This window comes from Peromyscus maniculatus, chromosome 7, assembly GCF_049852395.1.
Source record: "Peromyscus maniculatus bairdii isolate BWxNUB_F1_BW_parent chromosome 7, HU_Pman_BW_mat_3.1, whole genome shotgun sequence".
Classification (NCBI taxonomy): domain Eukaryota; kingdom Metazoa; phylum Chordata; class Mammalia; order Rodentia; family Cricetidae; genus Peromyscus; species Peromyscus maniculatus.
This window is the reverse complement of record NC_134858.1, coordinates 92,157,066-92,180,450: the sequence shown is the minus strand read 5'-3', so window position 1 is coordinate 92,180,450 and position 23,385 is coordinate 92,157,066. Positions and strand designations below refer to the sequence as shown.

The 23,385-nt window shown below is 43.2% G+C and overlaps 1 protein-coding gene across 1 annotated transcript in view; it reads right to left on the bottom strand.

The window, feature by feature from the left end:
* The window catches only part of Slc9a9 (solute carrier family 9 member A9), a 548,574-nt gene extending 525,713 nt beyond the window's left edge, over nucleotides 1-22,861 (bottom strand). Inside the window, exons 1-2 of the mRNA XM_076576829.1 lie at nucleotides 22,509-22,861; nucleotides 7,404-7,606 (exon numbers count right to left, since the gene is read on the bottom strand). Coding sequence (XP_076432944.1) covers nucleotides 7,404-7,606; nucleotides 22,509-22,683 — 378 coding nt within the window. The 5' untranslated portion in view covers nucleotides 22,684-22,861. The remainder of the gene's footprint in view (nucleotides 1-7,403; nucleotides 7,607-22,508) is intronic.
* Between the last annotated feature and the right edge of the window lie 524 nt (nucleotides 22,862-23,385).

Genomic DNA, 23,385 nt, shown 5'->3' with positions numbered 1-23,385 from the left:
TCCTCTCATGAAGTACAACCAAGACTGGTCAGGATGGAGAAGCACAAATCACCACACCTGTTTCTTTTAGAGTATGAAGGATGACACCTATTGCATTGAGAGGATACCACCAACGTTTCTCCAATCCCTGATGCTGATTAATCATCCAGAGGCTCGCTCCCTCCCAGCATGCCTAGAAAAGCTTTACAGGAGACTGTCCCCCAGCCCTTTTTTTATCCTTCCCGAGAGTGCTCCAATGTTAACTGCACATATTTATCTCCTGGTCCAGCCACTTTCCCTGGTTAAACTGTACCTGTTGCCAGAAGAGCTCCGGCCTTGGCCTCTGCAAGAAACTCATCAAACAGAGTGAAAGAGCAGAAGGCTCACAGATAAACGTAAGAATCAGAAGGAAAATTTGGACAGTGAGAAAAACAGACAATGAACTGATCTACTTAATGGGAGCAACCAAATTAAAGCTGCACAATTAGCTGTGTCCGTAAGTTTCTTTAAAGCATCCTTAAGAATGATGGTCACATTAGTCATGTTCTGTGACCTACTGGGTGAGGACCAGATTCTCTTTTTTGACACAACAGGACATTATAGCTTAGCACCCCAGAGCCACTTCCCTTAACCAACTGATAGTGTCACTTTTCAAACAGGAAGTGAAGACTTAGCAAAATTTTTACTGAGGAGTTTCCTTTGTCGGTAAACTGCAGTCATCTGATTTATCGGGGAGAGGAACAATACATTTAACTGTGCTGACAACTTTTTAAAAATGTACTAGATCTGCACGGCATCCCAGCCGAATGCACTGTTCACCCTTCCATCGCAGCAGTGTAAACACGTAACGCACTAACACACGTGAACGCATTAATGAGAGAGATCCATTGATGTGTTCACCACTTTCAGTCATCCTGTGAGTCTGCCCTGTAATGAGCTCCTTGTCCTCTGTCCAGATCCCTCCATTTCTTCCCACCCCTCCTTTCTATGAACTCACCAGGGAACACCAAGTAGTCTCTCCCCTATTCTTCATGCCTGTTTCATCGGAACCCCACCTGTCCACCTGTCCTTCCTCTCCATCTGTCCCTGGGCGCCACCCAAGTGCTCTCTCTGCTTTTGCTTCCTTTCTTGCCTGCTGCAGCCTACGTAACCCTCCACCTTTGAGAACATTCTCCTCCTTTGCTGACTACGAACAAGAGGGAACACATGCAACCTGGCATTGAGGGGCTTCCAAGGGGAGACCTGCCCTCATTTCTACCTGCTTTTCTAGTTTCCCTACTTCCAAAAGTCAGAAATGTTTTCTTTCCTGGAATATTTCTTGCTTTACCCTCTTGCATACCATGCCCCTCTCTCTGCCTGGAATGTCTTCCTACCCTTACCCCATCCTCCCACACAACTGCATCCAGAATCCATTTAGGATGCTTCCTGGTAAGCCTTCCTGTCAGCCCTAATACCACAGGACACCAGCCCCTTCTGAGTGTCTGGGGGCCTAGGTATAACCCTTCCTTTGGTACTTGCATTTTAGTATTACTTACTCAGAATTACTCAGGTAATATTTTCCTTTGGCTTGCTAGTACCTGCCTAGAAATCATGTCTATTTCATGTGGGGTTGCAGTTCATTGATGTTGAAGAATAAATACATGAAATATTACTAATAGACAAGGGCTGTTGTTTCTTCAGCTGGTACTGAGAATCACACCTGGGACCTTCATATGCTTGGCAAGCTCTTTATCACCAAACTACATCTGATGTTTGGATAGATATTTTTTTTATTTTACTTGTTAAATTTCCATCTCCTTTTCAAAAGAAAAATTTTAACTTCCTATTTACATGAAAGTCAGAAATGTTTAGTCCTAAATAGTACTTAACAAATCAACATTTGTAAAGCCATTGTGTAACATAATCTTGGCCCCAACAGGTTAAAACTAAAGACACTGCAGATCCACAGAGCAGCTCCGACAAATGGTGTTTCGAATCAAATGGATAGTTCTGGAGCAGCACAGGACATGTGCAGCCGGGTGCACATCTACTCATAACATGTGCCACACTGTTTTCACTTGTCTCTAAGTCAAATACCCATTTCCTCTCCTACATCTTTACCTGTGTTGAGCACGAATAGAACAGGTTTAGCAGATGGTATTTCCTGAAGTTTGCATGCAGCACAAGCATGCATCACATCGCTGCTGCTGTAAATGCCAGTAGCTCTCAATTTTCCAGCTTCATACTTTCCTAGTGGAAGGAGTGCATGAAGGCATCGAGCTGAGCGGTGCTCTGTTTCCAAGCAGCACGGGTGGCTAACCAGACCAGAAATGTGTGTGCTCATATAAAACCTTCCAAGAGATGATGGGAATTCCTCCCTGTCTCTCCAAATCCTTGACATTTCATCCAAGCTCCAGACTCCATTCTTCTAAAAGTAAAATTGACTATCAAATCCTAATATGTAGATACAAAGGCTGAATACTCATTGTAATACATGCCCAAAAGGAAGGAGATCCAGTGGGGCCCTGTGGTGGCTTCTGTTCCCCCCTAGACCTACCTGCCCATCTCCTCCTGCCTGTGAAGCTGAAATTCCCTGGGCCTCAGCCTCTTCTCTATGGGCGTTTGGAGAGCGTGGCCAGTGTGTGGGTACAATAAGCTGTCAGGGTTCAGGATCAAATGCTGTGAGTCTCCGTGTGGCTTCTTCCCCCTGGCACTGGAGTCTGGGCCATCATGTAATCTCTGTAGACTCTAATTATTTTATTATCTGCATATGCACAACTGACATGAGAGGATAACTGAACATTTTAAAACATTCAGCATCCAGGACACTATAATTCTATCAAATTCAGGATAATTTTCACACATTGCATGTTTCTCCAGATGTGTATATATTGGCAAGTTTTCAGATTTATTCAGTTATCCATTTCTTTATTCACTCATCAGATACTTATTCAGCATGAGGCACCACGGCAGGCTTTAAGGATACACTGGTCAATGAGAGGCATGGTCTCTGTCCTTGCAAAGTTTGATGTCTAGGGTGTGGTATATCTCTCTCTCCCAGGGGATGTCGAATAAATGAATAAACCAGCCTCACAATTTAGTGTCCCTGACATATACTAAGCACCCAGGTGTTGCAGTATCAATGCAGCACCATGGCTGGAGGAAGTGAGAGTGACAGAGATGTTGGCAGTGTGGGACTGCAGTGACAGCAGCGGGCAGTAAGAGTGGGAGCAGTGAGAGCAGTATGGTGTAATGGCTGGTGCTTCCTGTACAGCATCTCATTTAAACTAAAACAATCCCACCAGACAAGTCTTAGAATAAGAGTTCGTCTCACAGAAGTGAGGATAGATTGGGACCTACCAAAGACTGGGGAGAGCAGTGGGTAGGGAAAGACAGAAGTTGATCAGTGGGCGCCGTCTTCATTTCTTTTTCTGTTGCTATGATAGAATACCTTGATAAAAAGTAGTTTAAAGGCCAAGTAATTTATTTTGGCTACAGTTCAGGGGTACAACCATCACATAGGGAAGTCACAGCTGTGGGAGCTGAAAGCAGCTGCATCCACAGCCAAGAAGCAGACAGCATGGGTGCTTGGCGCCCTTTCTCCCTTCTTATGTAGTCTGGGACCCAAGACCAGGAATGGTGCCAACTACTTTTAGGATGGGTCTTTCCACCTCAATTAATGTAATCAACCCCTCAGAGTCATGCCCAAGGATTACATCATCCCTCAGGGTATGCCTAGAGTGGTGGTTCTCAACCTTCCTGATGTTTCAATCCTTTAATACAGTTTCTCGTGTCGTGCTGACCCCCAACCATATGATTATTTTTGTTACTACTTCATAACTGTAATTTTGCTACTGTTATGAATCGTAATGTAAACATTTTTGGAGACAGAGGTTTGCCAACAGGATTGAGACTCACAGGTTGAGAAGCCGTGGCCTAGAGGCTCATATCCCAAGTGATTTCAGATCCTCTGAAGCTGACAATTGACACTGGTCATCACAGGTACTAAGTCAGTAAGACAGGATTAAGAATTTCTTGAGCTAGGGGATGACTCGGTGGTTAAGAACACTGCTGTTCTTGGAGAAGACCAGAGTTTGATTCCTAGCACCCACACTGGGTGGCTTGGAGCTGCAACTCCACTTTTAGGGGCATCCAGCACCTCTGATCTTTAACTTCTAAAGGCACGTGCACTCACATCAACATCCACATCCACGTAATTTAAAATAATAGTAATAGTTTAAAGGCTGTCTGTTGTGCTTTTGCTCACTCAGTAGGATGGTTACTAATAATGGTAACACACTTACTGCACAGTCTACAAAACTAGAAAAAGGATTGTGGTTGTTTCTACTTTAAGGAAATGGCAAATGATTGAGATGATGGGCATGTTAGAGTTATTTAAGTGTATTCTACAGTGTGGATGTATGTGAAAACATCACATGATACCCCATTAATTGATACAATTTTATGTTTTTATGTAGCATTTAAAAAAAAGTTTAGAGAACTAATCAGGGGCTGAGTGCCATTTGTTGCTCTTGCAGAGGACCCAGTTCAGTTCCCAGCACCCATAGGCAGCCCACAACTATCAATAGCTCCAGTTCCAGAGGATACAACCCCCTCTCTGGCCTCTGCAAACACTAGGCACTCTTGCGATGGGCATACAGCTATGCAAGCAAAATACTCATATGAAATAAAATAGATAAATCTTTAAAATATTTTTGAAAAAGAATGTTGGGAACTACAGTTATTTAAATGAACCTAGGGGAAATGACATACTGTGTGATCCATGTTACCCCCTTATAAACCTTCCATGAATGAATCCTTTTGTGGAGTCTCTTTTTACCTAACAGAAATTGACTGATTGATATAAACAGATGCACTCAAGAGAACTCAAGAAGCCAAGCCAATAAGTGTACATTTCTACACATCTAGGGCTTGCCCATATTGTCACATGAGCAACAAATACCAAGTAAGTCATACTCCAGTTATTTAAGAGCAAAAGTCAGTTCTCTTAGAGTCACCTAACACAGTAAGGACTCTGGGAGATGTCTTGTTCTCCAGCAGCAGAGATGGGAGTATTTATTTGTACTGGGCACAGAGTCACCGACTACAAACCCAAGGCATTTGAAGCACCAAATGCTGACCTTGACTCAAAGTTTCATGGCTTAGAAGTGTATCCAGAAGATGCCTGAGCTAGTCAATGTCAAAACAAGCAAGCAAGCAAGCAAGCAAACAAACAAACAAACAAAAAACACCCTAGGGACGCAGCTCATCATCTGACCACGGAAAGAAATATTTTCATCTCTTGCCAGGTATTTATGGGTAGTCCTGCTAGAGAACAAAATTGCTATGGCAACAGGAATAATTCCAGCATCCTTGGAGAATCAACCTGTCTGGAGTACTGCTGTGTAGAAATACAGACAAAATTGGGTAGGAGCAGAAGGAGAGAAGTAATTTATATCCAGGAAATTCCAAATGTAAAACTGGCCAGGTGTTCTGGTACATGCCTGTGAGCCTAGCACTTGGGAGGCTAAGGTGATTTCAAGGATAACTTGGGCTACATAGTGAGTTCTAGGAAATATTAGGGTACACACAGAGACCTTGGCTCACAATAAATAAACAAATAAAACTGAATCTTTTAAAATTAATATCCTGTGTTAACAAGTTGTATAAAAATTACTTTTGATAAAAATTTTCTATAAAATTACTTTTGATAAATAATTTTCTATTATCCTTTTGGATAAAGAGAATCAAATGACTGAGATCATTCAAAACATAACCTGGAAGTTGCTCCATTTATTACAGAAGTATATTATTTAGCTTCCTTGCTGTGTGCTCAAATCTACCTGCCTCGTTAAGTGTGATTTGGCTTAATATTATAATTTGAATTTCCTTTGTCCTAGCAAGTCTTACCATATACTTAATATAGAAATATACTAGTGGAAGATAATGAAGAAAAAGACAAAAAGACTGTAAATCAGTCATCTCGAAAAAGGAAAAAAATAGAAAACCAAATCCCTCCCCTACTTCTCTAAACCTCTCAAAAGCAGGAAAGTGTGTGTGTGAGTGTGTGTGTGTGTGTGTGTGTGTGTGTGTGTGTGTGTGTGTGTGTGTGTGTGTGACAGAACCAGAAGAGTGTCTGGGTTTCTGAAGCTTGAGTTACAAGCAGTTGTGAGCCATCTAATTGGGAATCTAACTTGTGTCCTCTCGAAGAGCACCAAGCACCCTTAACCACTGAGCCATCTTTCCAGCTCCCCTCCCCCCTTTTTTTTTGCCCAAAATGTATGTTTTTGTTGTTCTTGGCTTTTTGTTTGTTTTTGAAACAGAATTTCTCTGTGTAGCCCTGGCTGTCCTGAAACTCACTTTGTAGACCAGGCTGTTCTCAAACTCAAAGATCTACCTGCCCCTGCTTCCTGAGTGCTGGGATTAAAGGCATGCTTTACAACCACATGGAAATATGTTATAATAAGAATATTAAGTCTGTATGCAATGAAGGTGATAAAAATGTATTACCATCCAATCAGCGAGTGCTCATCTCTGACCCAAAGACTCTGAAATAATTTCTGCAAGCTTCTGGCTCCTACCACACATGCACATCGATAACAAGAACTCACCATCTCATGGGTGGTGTTCAACACACAAAGTACCACAGAGGATAGTTGAAGCTAACTCCTCATCCTAAGTGTTTGCAGTAGGAGCATGGTTCCTTGCTAGTGGCCAAAGCAGCTAAGCTATCATAAATGTGTAAAACAATCTCTCTCTCTCTCTCTCTCTCTCTCTCTCTCTCTCTCTCTCTCTCTCTCTCTCTCTCTCTCTCTCTCTCTCTCTTGCTGGAACTCAAGCCCAGAACTTCACACATGCCAGACAAGTGTCCTATCACTGAACTGTATCTCAAGCTTGAAATTAGTTTTTAAAAATATGAATCATTTTGCAATTTTTAACCAAAAATTCTTTAAACAACCATGGTGAAGATTTCTTGGGTAGACTCTAGGTTAGTGTATTTATAAGCAGCTAACCAGCAACCAGTGCCTTATATTGGCACCAAAGGCCATCCAAAGATCAAAGTTCACAAATGGAAACATTTTCATTCCTCTCTATTTCCTCTTTGGCCTGGGGAGGTTTGAACCAAATTGCCAGCTGGTAACATGTATACCACTAAAATCACACTCATAAACAGTGGGATTCATCTTAAGAGAGGAAAAATGGCTGAAAGATTTTATCTTTAAAGGGAATTAAATACAGCTCTGGCTTGCTGGAGAATTATATTAACATCTTTCCCCAAACTTTATGAAAAATACTGACAACTGTGTTTATATAGTCAACTAAATGCCCCGGTGTTACAGTGTTGAAAAGGACAAATGAGTAGGTATACATCTTATATAGAGAAGCTTATATATGGTGCCATCAATTATGGAAAATGAAGCTACATGTGCAGACAGGGTCCTTACCTTCTCCAGTATGGCGTTGCCTTGGTGGGGACTGATATTGTGCTGGCTGATTTCTCTCTTGTACTTATATTCATAAACCTGGTCAGTGATGTTGATCAGCAGAGTTGATGGGCTGAACGACAATTTCCCACATTCATAGACGGTTCCACTCTCAATATCGGTTGGGGCTGTGGCATATCGTAAAATTAATCCCATTATGAGACCTAAAATGAACAACAAATAATTGTTCTGGAAGAAGGAAACCTAAATCTCCCATAATTGAATGACCCAAACGTTTGATTTGGAACCCATAGAACTGACATGAAGAAACACGAGGCCATTGCTTGGTCTGAAAACTGTTCACTCGCAGATACTAATTCATCGGGATGTGTTATTGGAATAAGTCATGGACACTATTATCTGAATACTCAGAATATATTCCCATGGTTTTTTCCTTCCCAAATTTGGAGAGCAAGTACCCACCTCTCCTCTCCATTCAAAGTATTCAAAAGAAACTTTACTCTGTGATCAACATCGAATAACCTGTTATTGAGGAGATGGATCCCTAGGGGAGGGTCTGTCTTGTGGAGAACTGTCCCTTCTCACTGACATGATTCATTTATATCTCAAGCCCAGCGGGAGGGGTGGCCTGTTCTCTTCGTGGAGGGATGACAAAATTCTCCGTTTTTACTGACAGGTATCTGAGACCAACCCAAAGAGGATTTGGTCCAAGGACACAGGTCCAAGGTACTTTGGATGGACTTTGGCTCCTGAGTGATATCTCTGAGCTTCTTCCTGAATGACATCAAGCAGCTTCTTCTCCAGCTACCAAATTCTGTACTTCCTGCCAGTCAACAAGGTACCTTTTCTTAACCTTTCAAACAATTTCTAGTTAAAGATTTGCTTGCCCATAGTCACGTGTATCCTCATGACACAGCATTCTTTATACAAGGGGCCAATTCTTGACGTCTAAGCTTCTAAAATCTATTAGGACATTCATGGCAGTAAGATTGCTATAAACTTCTTAAATATAAATATATCAGCAAAAAATGGAGACAAGAGCTTTAGAGACCCAAAATAGTCCTTGATTTAAAATTTGGATTGGTGTATGTGTTTTGAGAGAATAATCCAACTTTATTCTTTGAATCTTGATTTTTGGGGGTTTTGCCCCTTGCTTGTGAATTCTATAATCTAGTAACATGTTTTTTCATCTTCGTTGTTTCATTTTTTAAATTTTTATACAGGGTCACATGTAGTCTAGGCTAGCCTCAGTCTCACTATGTACCAAGGGTGGATTTGAATTCCTGATCCTCCTCCTCTGTCTCCTAAGTGTTGATACTGCAGGAGTCCACCATCTTACTGAAAAAAAAATTCCATATTTCCAGTGAGATATTTTGCATTAGATATTTTGTTCAACATAATCTATAGGTCTAAAATAAAAATATAGTTTGGGGCCTGGAAGGTCTTGAGTTTGTGTAAGTTGAAGACTCATAAGAAGACTCATAAGCATAAAATTCTAACACAGCGTGACGTGTGCCAGGGCAGCTGAGCTGGGAAGCATGCTGTTGTAGAAAGAAGCACTGAACAATGCAAAGCCCGAGGAGAAGCTGAAGGCTCACAGGAGTCTTATCTCGAGGAGCTGATCAGACAATGAGCAGGATCTGGGCTGCACATCTGGGTAGCCGTGGGAATCACAGTCAGCAGAAAGTGTATCCGGATCTAAGCTCTCTCAGTACAACTGCCGGTGGGAGGTACTTGCTCAGCCAGGGCCCGTTTCCTGGCTGCTTTGTCTCTGGCCAGATCTCATCAATAGCATGTAAGCAAAAGTGGTATGTTTCTGGGCTGGGGCAGAGAACATCCAGTGAATTCTCTCTCTTCTTTCCCTCCTTTATTGGCTGAATGGGGAGAAATCCAAGCCTCTAAAGACAGACAATGTTACTGGTCAGAAGGATCCTGGGTCCCTGAGAATCCAGGAGTGTGTGTGTGTGTGTGTGTGTGTGTGTGTGTGTGTGTGTGTGTGTGTGTGTGTGTGTGTGTGTTGGGGGGACATCTGCCAGTGAGGAGCACCTGCATTGGGCTGCGGAAAACATAATTTCTGTTGTATAAATTGCTAATACCTTGGTGTTTCTGTGTTCACAATCACTAGTAATCACCTCATTAGGACAATGTCCCAGTCCCAGTGTAAAGGGACTTTGAAGAGCTTATGCTTTTAGGAAGCCAGTAGTGGTTTAGAAAGAATATATGAGGCAGAGGAGAGGAGAAGGAGAGAGGGAGGGAGGGAAGAGAGAGAAAGAGAGAGGAGATCAAAAGGCATTTCTTATATTTCCGTTCAGTGGTAATGAGAACTAATGAAAGATTTTAGGTAAGATGGTAAAATATAATTCGATTTTTGTATAAGAATTACCACTTGGGCGCCGGGCGATGGTGGTGCACGCCTTTAATCCCAGCACTTGGGAGGCAGAGCCAGGCGGATCTCTGTGAGTTCGAGGCCAGCCTGGGCTACCAAGTGAGCTCCAGGAAAGGCGCAAAGCTACACAGAGAAACCCTGTCTCGAAAAAAACCAAAAAAAAAAAAAAAAAAAAAAGAATTACCACTTGGGCAACAATGTGGAGAACTGGTAGAAGGGTAAGAAAAAAAGCAAACTGACAAACTTCTTCGATGAATTTTTAAAATCTCACTTACCATTCCTTCAGTATAACCTGCTCTTTCATAATGAAAACACTGCACACAATCTTCACAAACAAGAGAAGACACTTAAACATTATGGTTTAGACATAAAGGGTCTCCCTAAAGGTGCATATGTTGAAAGTTTGTCCTTAGCTGCTGTGTTCAATCATTGAGGCCACTGGGGGAATCCCAAAGACTATACCTTGTCCCAGCTCCTTCCTGTCTCTCTCTGTTTCTGCCATAAAGTAAGAGCTCTAGGCACTATGGCCCTACTTCCAGGATGTTCTTTATCACCACAGGCCACAGGGATGGGACCAAGCAGCTAGACTGAAGTCTCAGAAACCATGGGCTCAAATCAACCCTGTCTTTGCTATAGTCTTGGCTATTTCAGCACAGCAATGAAGTCTCACCAGCTCACTGACCGTCACTGAATACACAATCTGCCACAGAACAGTGGGAACCTTCCAGGCATAGTACTGAACGCTTATGATAACCTAGAGAGGGGCAGAGGATACATCACCCACACCTCATGCTTTGTAGGTGCCTGTGGAAGAACAACACTGTCAACTCATCCCCTAAAAGTGAGCCAGCTGGTGCCATGGCACAAAACTAAAGGAAACACAAAACAGAATTCGCAGAATTGCAGGGGTCTCAATGGAAGAACCTGAATTAATGTCATTTCAAACTCCCGGTAGGTAAGCTACTAAATTTTGGAAAATGCTCTCAGTGAGGTAGCAAGAAATGAACAAAAAGTGTTTCTGCCTGTAGTCATTTCCCAAGTATAGAAAGCAAGTCCTTGCCTCAACAGCAAACACCTACTCATTGGTGTGGTTAAATTCATATACGGGCTCAAAAACTAAATGATCCTGCCTGGTCCTGCACCAGCTTGGGTCTCGGATGTCAAGAAGAAACACCCTGAAGTAAGTGGAGGCATTTGCAGCCAGAAATAAGCAGATGGATTAGCCATGAAAATGCGGCTCTCTTGAGAGGAGGGCAGTGGGCATGGACTTAGCATCTGTGCCCCAGCATCTATCACCACGCTTATGCTGAGGCATCCTATACCCTGCGCACAGCCCATGCCTGAGCCTAGCAAGTCTGTAAAGGCAAGGAGCCAGGTACTCCTCTGAAGGGCAGCCATAGATAGGTATAATCACCCCATAATTTTGACAGACCTTTCCTAGAGCTGCAGTGTAGGCTAAGGGTCCCCTGACAAGCTCTTTTCTTTTCCTTTCTCCAAAAATGTTGGTTCAACATCAAAGACAGACATCTATCCCGGAGTCCTCATACCCCTCCCCATTTTCTCTCAAAGAAGCTTCTCCTAGTGAATTATTTTCTAGAGCTAATCTCTTCCAGCACTTCCTTCTTATAGGAGCCAACTTAACATATGAGCCAAAAGGTTCTGGCCCTAGTTTGCGCCAAATCCCAAGCGTTTGGAGAAATCAAATCTTGGCAGTTTCCAGAGGCACCGAGGCTAGCACACCCATGCTGCGGGAACAGCAGCATGACAATCCTTGTTTGTCAGAGGCCAGGCGCTCCCACACAGCCTCCCACAGTTTTTCACAGGTAAACTCAGTGCTCTGGGCATATGCTGACACAAAGATGGAGTGGTGAATGGGCACACACGCTGCCCTGGCAAGATTACACAGGAGTAGATGAGAGCTCCAGGAGGGCTGCAAGAGGAAGACAAGTCTGAGTAGAAGGGATTGTTTCAGGAAGTGCCAGTCACCATATCACCGATGAACAGAAGACTGGCCACCGTAGCTGCAGAACGTAAAGCGCCACTTCCGTGGGAAAACAAGAAAATCAGACACTCAAAGAAGCTATCCTGACTCAGTAAAGGACCACCTCCCAGAACACATGCTCACAGCCACAACCTAGATCTGCCCCAGCACTCGGAGCACTCTCCGAGACCCACTCCTTCCACAGGAGCTGGCATCACCTTTCCAGGCAGCATCTACCTAAGAAGCATTGGGGCTTCTTTCAGTCTGAATGTCTGAACACGCAGGGTAGGGAGAGGAACTCTGACCTCCTTCAGCTTCACACAATCCCCTTACAGAGCTCGGTTCGCAGAGCACCCGGTACTCGAAAAAGGCACTTGGCCTCACCTTGGCAAACATATGCCCTGGTATACAGATCTCCCTCACCTGAGTACAGCTCACGTGGTGTGAGCCACACAGCATTGGGAGTCAGTCTCATGGTAGCCCACATTACTCAGTGTTGCTTTGCAGAATTCTAGTACACAATGAGACCGTTTAAGGCAGAGGCTCTGTGCTATGATTCATCCCCTTTCCTCCAGGAAAGACAAATACTTTAGGCAGATTTGCAGTTGGATTTTTTTTTTTTTTTTAGTGTATAAACTCCCTTGAAGTCAAGAAGAAGAGGATCTGCTATGTAGTCCACAAGTCCCAGAGATTTTCAAGTGTCACAGAGAATGACCACCTCAACAAATGCTGTGATGTCCCTGTCCTTTAGGGCTTTCTATACAATTGTCATCTAGCAGATGTCTGGCAGGCAGCTACACCACGTCAGAGCATGAAGGGAATGAGGAAGTGATGTGTAGTCGCGTGTACCTGTTATCCCAGCACTTGAGAGACGGAGGTAGGAAAATCAAGGCAAGACTAGGCTATATGAGACTCTGTGTCAAACAAACAACCAGAGAGATGGAGATATAGAGATAGAGAGAGATGGATAGAAAGATGGAGGGTGGGGGAGGAGAGCAGAAAATGGAAAGGGCTTCAGGGATGCTCCCATCAAGGAGCATTCAAAAACATCAGCCTTGCCATCTGGAGTCTCTCTTATTTCATTGTCCACTTTATTCTACTTGCATGCCATCTTACATGTAGGACATGTTCTGAGGCTTGCATAAGCTAGAAAGAAAGAAATACAAAATGATTTTATCCCCCAAGAAACATTGGAATATGCCAGCAGCCCACTGGCCTTTTCCTCCCGCACAATCCTGGTATGCTAACGTCCTCTAAGAATAAGGTACTATAAGTGTCTCACTATAAACCCCATTCTACAGTCAAGTCCTCTGCATCCTGCTGACGACAGTTATTCAATATGGTACAGAAATGTTCCGCTGACAGGGCTTTGCTTGGAGAAATGTGGATGAGACTTCAATACTTTTACAAACCCTAAATGGCAGCAGATGGCAGAATGGTCTTCAACATACAGACATATCCCCGTCTCTTTTGTGTCTAGATGGTCACGTGTCGTGCCCCACAGCAGGGCAAAGCACAACTCCAGCTCCCCTGTTTTGAAGCCTCAGTTTTGAAGGAATGCTGCTTCCCTGGAGATGAAGGGCACAGGCAGCCCAGCTGTGGGTGTGAGTTCTGTGGACTACTGCACAGCAATCACTCAGGTGCTCCATGGAGTTTGCAAGATCTTGAAAGCCATGGGCACGGGCAGCGAGTACGTGAAGAGTAATACATAATACAGGACAGCTGAGTTCTGGAGTTGATGCTCCATGTGCTGAGTGACGACATTGCCCCTTCTCTAAACCAAGTAGGTGAATCCCTAACCATCTCAACCTGACAAGCGTGGTAAAAACTAACTAACTAACTAACTAACTAACTAACTAACTAACTAACTAGTTTTTGCTCTCTCTCTCTCTCTCCCTTCACATCACAAAGTCCTATTTGTTTGTGTCATGACGGGGTCTCAAGTTCACGCTCCTCCTGCCAGCCCATCACCAGTAGCTGATATTGCAAACACACAACCCCCACACAGGGGATGCCCTGTTTGTCTGTTTTCAGCTGCCCATCCCTCCCCACACAGCCAAGTGCTCAGGGTAAACTGACTTCATCCTCAGCTCTAGGCACCTTCTTTTTCCCGCTTGCTGACAAGTAGCTCTGGAATAAGTGAAGGGAACCCTGCCAGGGAGCTTCATAGAAGAGTTTGAGAGACAGGGAGGAGAGGAGGGGAGAGAAGAAGAGGGGAGTCAGGGGTCAGGGTTTCTGTTCACTTGTTGCTGAATAGAACCCAGGTCCTGTACGTGCCAGGCAAGAACTGATACTGAGGTGCATCCCCAGCCCTGAACATGTCTTAACACTCTATTCAAAATATAACGTGCCAAGTCCCAGGGAATCTTAAACTCCGAAGAGTTTAAAGGAAAGATAAACTAGCCCAGTCCTCACAGCACTGGAGGAAGGCTCCCCAAGGCATGTAAGGATGTGCACGGGTTTAGTCTATGGAAAAGAGGAGACACACAGCCTCCGTGGAGGGGCATGCATAAATGAATGGGCAATCCTGCCGTGGGGGTGACCAGTAAGGGCCACAAGGAAGAAAAGAGCATGATGCTCTAAGAACGCCAACCAGCAGACATTTACACATATTTGAGTTTAACTGCATCTCTGATACTTTTAACTTCTTATTTTATAGTTATCCATTTTCTAGTCACCTGATCAAAGTCTTGATACTCACACTGGTTGAAAGAGATGACAAAGATTTGGGTGTCAATGTCCAAATGCATTTCCCAACAAGTTCCTGTTTAGTAATTTTGTTTAAACATGCATTTAGTCAGGGCTAAAAAGGAAAGTAAGATATCTATATATACAATGCTGCCTGTTATTTAAGGCTTTTGTTTTTTTTCTCCAGCCCCGCCCCCACCAACCTAAATTTGAAAGCTGAGTGTGGGTGTTGCTAAAAGGGACATAATTCATTGCTTCACACTCTTCACTACGGACTTTTCCTGGTGAGGAAAAATGTTTCATAATGATTTTAGGACTAGAGTGTGCTACCTCCCAGCCTGAACACCCCCATATACACCCAGATGGAGAGCCCTCCATCAAGTTGTCCACCTTGGGACAACTTCAAAATATTTGTGTGGAGGAGTCCCATGAAAAATGGCACAAGTCCAACTATCATATTCTATCCAGAGTAAGATACCTCGTACCCACCACCCACCCTTGGTACACATTAGATAATACTTAATATGCCATGCACACATGTAAGCATACACATAACACACAACATGCATGTGTACATACACATCTGTAACGCAACACACATATTTCACTGGGTTTGGGGATTTCTAACGTGTATTATAGATTACTTTTCCCTGGAAACTACTTCAGGCACCAGCTTTTTGTAGCCAACATCCTTCCTTAGGATCCCTAAGAGGCTATCAGCAGACCTGTAGACAAGAGGGTCCAACTAGATACATATTGGTTGAACAGTGGTTTCTTACTTCACAGTTTTACAAAGCAATCTATCATTTTTCCTAGTAGCATAATGTTGGGGACAGTGAAAGGAGCTTCCAAGAAGGAAGATGTTTTTCATCCTGATTGGGTGGAAAAGATGATAGAAAATGAAATCAGCAACTGCCTATTTAATGCTGTTCCTAGTGAAGCACTGGAGTGTGAACACATGGGAGCCACCTAGAAGGTTGTAGACACATTGCTGGGCCACAACCCAGAGTTTTTGATCATATCCACCTGCTTTTGGTCATTGTTCTTTAGTGAATGATGCTATTAGGGCAGGGCCCAGGCTGTTAGAAGCACTGTATAAGACATCAGAGACAGTAGTTCCCATCAATAGCCAATAGGATTGAGACTACAGCCTTGGAATTCTACCAAGATCAACAGTGTCAACTCAGCATGAAGCTCTCAGGGTTCTGAGACCCCTGAAATAAAAGTCATCATCTTCCAGACTCTACCAAAAATTAAATCCAGTCCAACTAACATATGGTGAAAGCTCATTTTTATTTTTTATTTTATTTTTTTATGATTCACATAAATCCACTTTCCTTTCTCGGGCTATATAAAACACCCACCACACGCATTCTGACATCCACAGGTATTTAAAACCCAAACAAGGCATTTGGCAAGGCAGCTTCCCCAGGGGGTGTGGGCAGGTGTTTCCAGGCAGCCATATCACTTTCCCTGGAATACTTCAGCTCCAGCTACTTAGCATGAATGTGATGTCACAGTATTGCATCCACTGTGTTACATTGGGCTTTTGCTCTGGACACTACCATTTCTGAGGCTTCATGTAATAAAGGAACTGAACTGCCACTGACCACAACGATTCCCCATTGACTGAATGGGCATACTCTGATACGAACACAATGGTGACCCAAATCTGAGACCACACTCAAAAATGTTCCCTCCAACTCTGTATAGCATGTACATTTTCTAATTCTCTGGCTTCCTTATATTTATTTTGCAAACTTCCAAAGGCACTGTCTTAGGGTTTCCATTACTGTGATGAAAAACCATGACCAAAACAACTTGGGGAGTTCAGATTTATTTGTCTTACATTTCCATATTGCTGTTCATCATTGAAGGAAGCCAGGACAGGAACTCAAACAGAGCAGGAACCTAGAACAGGAACCTGGAGCAGGAACTGAAGCAGAGGCCACAGAGGGGTGCCGCTTACTGGCTTGCTTCCCGTGACTTGTTCAGCCTGTCTTCTTATAGAACCCAGGACCAACCTGCCCACGTATATACCACCCACAATGGGCTGGGTCCTCCCCCATCAATCACTAATTAAGATAATACTATACAAGCTTGCCTTCAGCATGATCTTAAGGAGGCATTTTCTGCATTGAGGTTTTCTCCTCTCAGATGACTTTAGCTTGTGTCAAATTGACATAAAACTAGCCAGCACAGGTACCATTGTCTGGAACAAAATAAACCTTTTGTAAACAACAGCAGGTAATCTAGAGTGAATGCTTGGGGCATGGAGCACTGACATCATAGTCCTGAGTTGGAAACACAGCCCTGCAATTACCAGTTACCCTGTGCTTCTGAGTATTGGATTCCTCATCTGTAGCTCGAAAGCAATAATCTCTTCTTTATGCACTTTTGTGTGCATATGCATGCCCGACTGAACACACACACACACACACACACACACACACACACATACATATACACATGAAAACACAGGCACACACATTTGTGATACCTGGAAGCCATATAGAACCAAATTGGCAAGCTTTGAGTCCCACACCTGGCCTTAAGTACTTGTGTGACTTTGGGCAAGTTACTTGATTCTCTGTTGTCCCAGATTCCCCATCTAAAAATGACTACTGTGAGGATTAAATGGGTTAATATGTGCAAAGTCCTTACAGCTGTAAATTTTTACATGATACATTCTATTTGTTGTTAGCTAGTTTTTTATTATATATCAACGTTTTGAGATAACAAAGATTAATATTCCCTGTCACTAATCCTATGAGTTTAGTTCAATTAGACTCTAGATAATAGCTCATAAATAGCTTGAGTAATAACCCCCCTCTCGTGGTGCAGAGCATCAGTAGCCCTTCAGACCTGAGAGGAGTGATAAAGAGGCACCAGGGCAGCCAGGCCAAAGCTATACAACTCTGAAGGCTCAGGACTACAGCACAATACACAGGCTTATTTAGGATACAGAGGTTATTTTACTTTAAAAAAAATCCCTCCCCTCTAGGTGTGTGAGTGTGTGTGTGTGTGTGTGTGTGTGTGTGTGTGTGTGTGTGTGTGTGTATGTGTGTGTGTGTATGTGTGTGTGTGGTTTCTCTGTGTAACTTTGGAGCCTGTCCTGGAACTCACTCTGTAGCCCAGGTTGGTCTCAAACTCAGAGAGATCCACCTGCCTCTTCCTTCTAGTTTTTGAAACAGAGTCTAACTCACAGCCTTCACTGGCCTGTAACTTACTATGCAAGGGTGATTTGAAATGAAATTTGCATTGATCCTTCTGCCTCTGCCTCCCAAGTGCTGGGATTACAGGTGTGTACCAGTATGCCCCAATACAACATCTTATGTAGAAAAAAAAAATCTTTGATTCAGTTCCTCTACTTATTTAATTTAGCCAACATCATACAGTGTGGAAAACCTTGGGCACAAAAATCAAGCTTTTTATAGCACAGGGGAGAATCTTGATCCTAACTACCTAGCCTGCAGATCCTTCAGGCTAAGGCAGAGCCACTCTGATTTAGTGAGAATGGGACCTACAGAGATGCACACAGCCACCCCTAAGTGCTCTGATGGGGTCCCTGCCTAGTGAGGGATTCCAGTAGAAATTCAGTAAGATTTACTGAGCACCAAATTAAAGATCAAAGCAGGCCTGCGAGAACTAGGAGTGATAAACCAATGCTACTAAGTAAAATCGTGTCTAGAAGAAAGGACTAGATGTCATGATTGACTATTTGATTCCACAAAGAAAGCTACTGGGTTTAACAGAAGTCACTCCAAGACATCTGACTCAAGTGTGTCTGGGTCTGAATTTTGGAGAAATTTTGAAGCTAGAAAAGAGTTCATGTCCTCCTCATTTCACAGATGAGAAAAATCAGACCAGAAATTAAGTCACATAACAAAACAATACATCCCACCACTGAGAGAGGGAAAAAAAATCAACCTTAAGAGCACTGACCCTCACAGAGAGCCTCGGTGCTTTCTCTACGGAGTTTGCGAGGTTTCAACAGGCACAGTGCCTAAGAAGGACCACACAGGCCAGGGCAGAGGGGAGAGTGGGGATGAGCGTGTGGGTTTGGCTGTGGGGGGCACAGGTTGAGCTGGATCAGAGCAAAACTGGACCAGTAAGGTGGAGACACATCATGCCAGCCATCCAGTTTCAGCCCGGAACCTCTGAGAAGGGCTGGAATGAAATCAATGCCTACATAAGATTTGGAAAAAGACAGTTTTGTGACTATAGTTTCTTTAAACCTGAAAAACAAAACAAAACAAACAAAAACCCCTAGCTGTTGATTAAATTAAATTGCTCTATTAAACTTAGTTAAGAATACTCTTAAGGGATCAGAAAACATCTGACTATGACAGGGCTTTTGAGGAACTCAAAAGTCTAAGTATAGAGACTTGGAATTTCCTTGGTTCCTACTAAATGATGAAGAAATTTCTACATGGATTCAGGAGAGTCTCTAATTGGATGACGGTGAAAACCAAAGATAGAACTCTAAGATGTTCAAATTGTTCTGTCCCTAGTCTTAAATTCCAACCCTCAAAGGTATGACATTACAAATGGCCTGTGAGATGTGGCAGCCCCCGGGGAGATACAACGGACTCTTTAATGCTATCAGGGACCAAGGAGCCAGTGCTCTCTTATGAGCACTGAGGAGATGATGCTAGGCCCTGAGTAAGCAGTGCTAAGTGTTCCAGCTGCTACCAATCAATATTTTGACCATTAACGCTCATTTTGACTTTTAGTGCAGTTTAAATGATTATTACTGTTCCTTATTCTTCCATTTTGAAACAACCAGAGCCATAGGATGTCATGAGCGACAATTACCCTTCACCATGCCTGGTGAGGCAAAAATATTGCCACAATGATGCCGCTAATTTTTAAAAGCATCCCATGACCCATAATAATGAAAGGAGACTTTTTTTTCATATAAGCAATTACTTGTATTTATATCTTCAGTTTTATTTCCAATCAACACAGAGAAAATGTCTTGGCCCCTATAACCCTGCATATGATATTTTAAGGTTAACAACTTGAAAATTGTTTCTAACAATAATTACGAAAGAACTGTTCAACATTCTGCTTGGTCACATTGCCCCTTGTTTATCCTCTAACTGTTCATTTTCTAAGCCTCTGATCCCTAGGATTTTTTTTTTAATTGGATTCCCAAGTACACTGATTAAATGTATCAACATCTATTGAATCTTCTAAGGGACATTTAGCACAGGTCACCAGAATGCCTGCAGAAGGGGACAGGGAATGTGGTGCCTTGAAGAAAATGCCAGTCTCAGCAGAGAGGCAAACAGCAAGTTGTTCAATCAGTTGATGACGGCAAGATGGTAGAGCCAGAAAAGTAGGGGCTGCTAGCCTAATTCACCGATAAGCCTGAAGAAAAAGGCCACTCTCCAAGGTGCCTTGTGGCAAGCCTGGAGGGTAGAGAGAATTGTTGCAGTCTACTTTAAGGTGGCAAGCCTGTTGGGGATGGAGTGGGGGACTGCTGCAGACTACTGAAAAGAAGAAAATTAAAACATCTAAGTTTGTCTTCCTTTCCCATTGGTCCTCACTACGCATCTCACCAGACTCCCATAGGAACAACGACTTCCATCCTCAGATTGGAGAAAGGGTTTACCCTGGAATTTCAGTTTGTCAGACCTGCTAGAAAAGAAACTATATGGCCAGTCCTTAAAGTCCTGCTTGCAGCAGGAGCATATATTTGGTGCTTGCTCTTCTGTATTTCTCCCCTACCCACCCACCCCCTGTACACACACACACACACACACACACACACACACACTCCCTGGAATATCACTGAAGAAATTTACCTATTACTATCTCAGCATCCTTAGTTAAAAGCCATGCTGAACCCTGGCTCAACAACAAACTAATACCATGACCTCCATAAGCCCTACTTCCTCTGTAAAATGGGACTTCCGTTGCTGAGGTCCCTTTCCACTGTATGAATTCCATATTCACTTAAAAGACTGGGCAACTAATGCATTTGGGGTTCTCTCCCACTTACTATTAAGAAATATTTCTTAGAGTTCCTCTTTTCCCTGGGTTTTAGTTTGACTATTTCATTGTACCTACCCCTGACAGAAAGTATGAAGTGCTTCAGGTATAGCATTTTGATTATCCTGGAAGAAGAATGTGAAGGCCATCCTGATGAATTCTTTTCAGAGTCTAGCCTGGACAAAAACTTCATTAACAGCTTGAAATGTATGAACACACACCGGGAGGACCATGACACCTGGCTGGCTGTTCAGCTTGGGGAGGACCTCCATGCCTGCTTATTAGCCAAAATTTAATCAGAAATCAATTCAATCAAACTTTAACTACTTTTATAAAACAATCTCCCTACAGTAAAGAAGGAAATTGGCAACAATAGTCATAATTCAAGCAAGTTTAAGGCTGTGGGGTAATCTTTCCTCTAATAAGGACTTAATCTTAAACCTGTGTTACATCACTAAGGTATGGACAGCCCTTGGACATGATGCTAAGGATGATATTGTTTCTGGCTTCTCAGATTACATCCTGTATCTTTTTGATTATTTATTACCCAAGACAGAGAAAGATCGGAGAAAGGGAGAATGACTCATGGCTGGGGCTCTGCCTCTGAAAGCACCGTGCGGTGCCCTTCTGTTTAGGCATGTCTCTTCTGAGTTCCACCCCCACCCCGAAAAGTTTGCTGGGTGCTGTGTGACTCTCAGCACAAAGGAACTGAACTCCGCTCTGAACTGGCTGCCTGAAAACAAACTGCACTGCTTGGCCTTAAATGTCTGTCCTGTAGCTCAGATGTCTCGCAGGGGATCTAGTTAAGGATAGGATTTCTCATACTTCACTTCAGGGCAGTACATACTTAACATCAGGACATCACATGCTTAGCACAGAAAATGTGCCCTCATCTTGTCCCCTGGACCTTAGACATATCAAAGGGCCTCAAGACTACTGAAATAAGGGTGAGCCAAAAAGTATGTTCTTCACTATGCATTATGGCAGCCCTTTGGCTGTTAGCATTGTGTTCAAAGTTGTTATTTTTTCCTAGGTGGGATAGGGTAGTGAAGGCAGTTGGTAGTGCAACAATTGTCTCGGTATCAGTTCAGTACTGGTGCCTTGTATCTTACCTTAAAAAACTAGGTAATCCAGTCTAGTCTGTATAGACTACTAGACTACATAATCACATTTAATTAAACTTTCCAAAACGGATGGATGACATGGTAACTTGCATAGAAAGAACATCACTTTGGGAGGTTAAATCTTAAACTAACACTTTTCCGCATGGTTTAAAGAGTCGGGTGTGGTTACTTATGCCTATTACTCCAACACTCAGGAGACTGGGGCAGGAGGATCATTGTATGAAGCCAGCCTAGTGGGTTCCAGGCCGGCCTTGGCCACAGAGTGAGACCCTGTCTAAAAGTTAAAAAAAAAAAAAAAAAAAAAAAAAAAAAAAAAAAAGCAGAAACAGGAGAAAGTGTGTGAGAGCACAAATAAGTATCATAAACAAGATCACATGAACTCAGGCTAAGCAATAGACAGTACTGCATAGGAAAGTCTTGGTTTAACACTTTTTATTATCAGAAGCTAAAACAGGGTTCATATGATGAAAAAGGATTTGGACACAATGATTCCCGTAACAGGGGTGAGATCTGTTTCTACAAGTATATCTTCTTGAAAATAATTGGAAGAGTATTTCCTCCAGGGAATCTGAAGCGATTTGGTTAAGTTTGCACGCTCCTCTGGCTGCCTAGGAAGAGGCTGCTCTGACCACTATCAGGACCAGAGCTCCACGACGCCCTGCATGACAAAGGACTCCGGCTGTCAACAGACTCACACAATGTGCTGCCTCAGAGCAGGACTGTGACAGCCGCTTTGCGGCCAGGCGAATTTCTGCCGCTCCTCTAGAAAGAGGCTAGCATTCAGAACATCGCAGCACCTCCCATCAAGCTAACGACACCTCAGTCAGCATCTTCTCCTCACTTTCGGTACTTCGCCATCTGAGCACAAGTGTCTATTTACGCCCAGGCAACAAGTTTCACATGAATCCCACCATTTACACACTCACCATACACCATCGCGCCTCCAGTCTCATGCAAGAAGCGGAATCGATGATTTTTAAATAACCAGATTGTTAAAATGGTAAGGATGAGCAAAAAATTGAAGGCAAGCAGCTCCACTGCTCCCTGGTGTTGAAAATGATCTTCATCCTTCCCTGACGTAAGCCGAAGCTGCCCCGCCATTCTCCGCTCGAACGTGATGCTCAGAAAAATCCCTGGGTGAGGGATGAGCACTTTGAACAGGTTTGCCTAGCGCGGACTGTCAGCCACCGGATTTCAGAATAAACGCTGCTACTTTGTTGCTACTTCACTAGCGATGGCTTAGCATTCAGAGGGCTTCTAGTTACAACTTCCTGTTTCTCTCTTAAAGCAGCCTCGTCTCTTTTCAAACTCCAGAAGGTGGTTTCATCATTCTCTGTAAATGATTCATTTTGGGAAGCGATCTTCCACAGAGGTCAAATCTGAAAGCAAGATGCTGATATGTAGACTCTATGCCCCTCCTGTTTCCAGCATGATTTCTTAGGCTGTATAACTGGCAAACTGTAGGTTGATAATAAAGCAGTTCAGTTCCCCACATCAATATTTTTCAGATTCAAAAGGGTAAGTGCAGACCTCTACCTTCACCCATTCAGGTTTCTCCTTTCCTGCCAGAGACTTCCACGTGCTAAGGATGGACAGATAAGACTTCTCGGGACTATTTCTTAAATTGAGAAGCACAGATCCAGCACATGATTCTCTGGTTTTCTCTAATTGTTAGTCACAGAGTAGACCTTCCAACTAAAATAATCAAAAGGAAAATTCTAGGCCTGTTAACTATGGTATTTGGATATGTTAAGGGGGAAAAAAGGAAGAAAGGAAAAGAGGGAGGGAAGGAGGGGGGAGAAG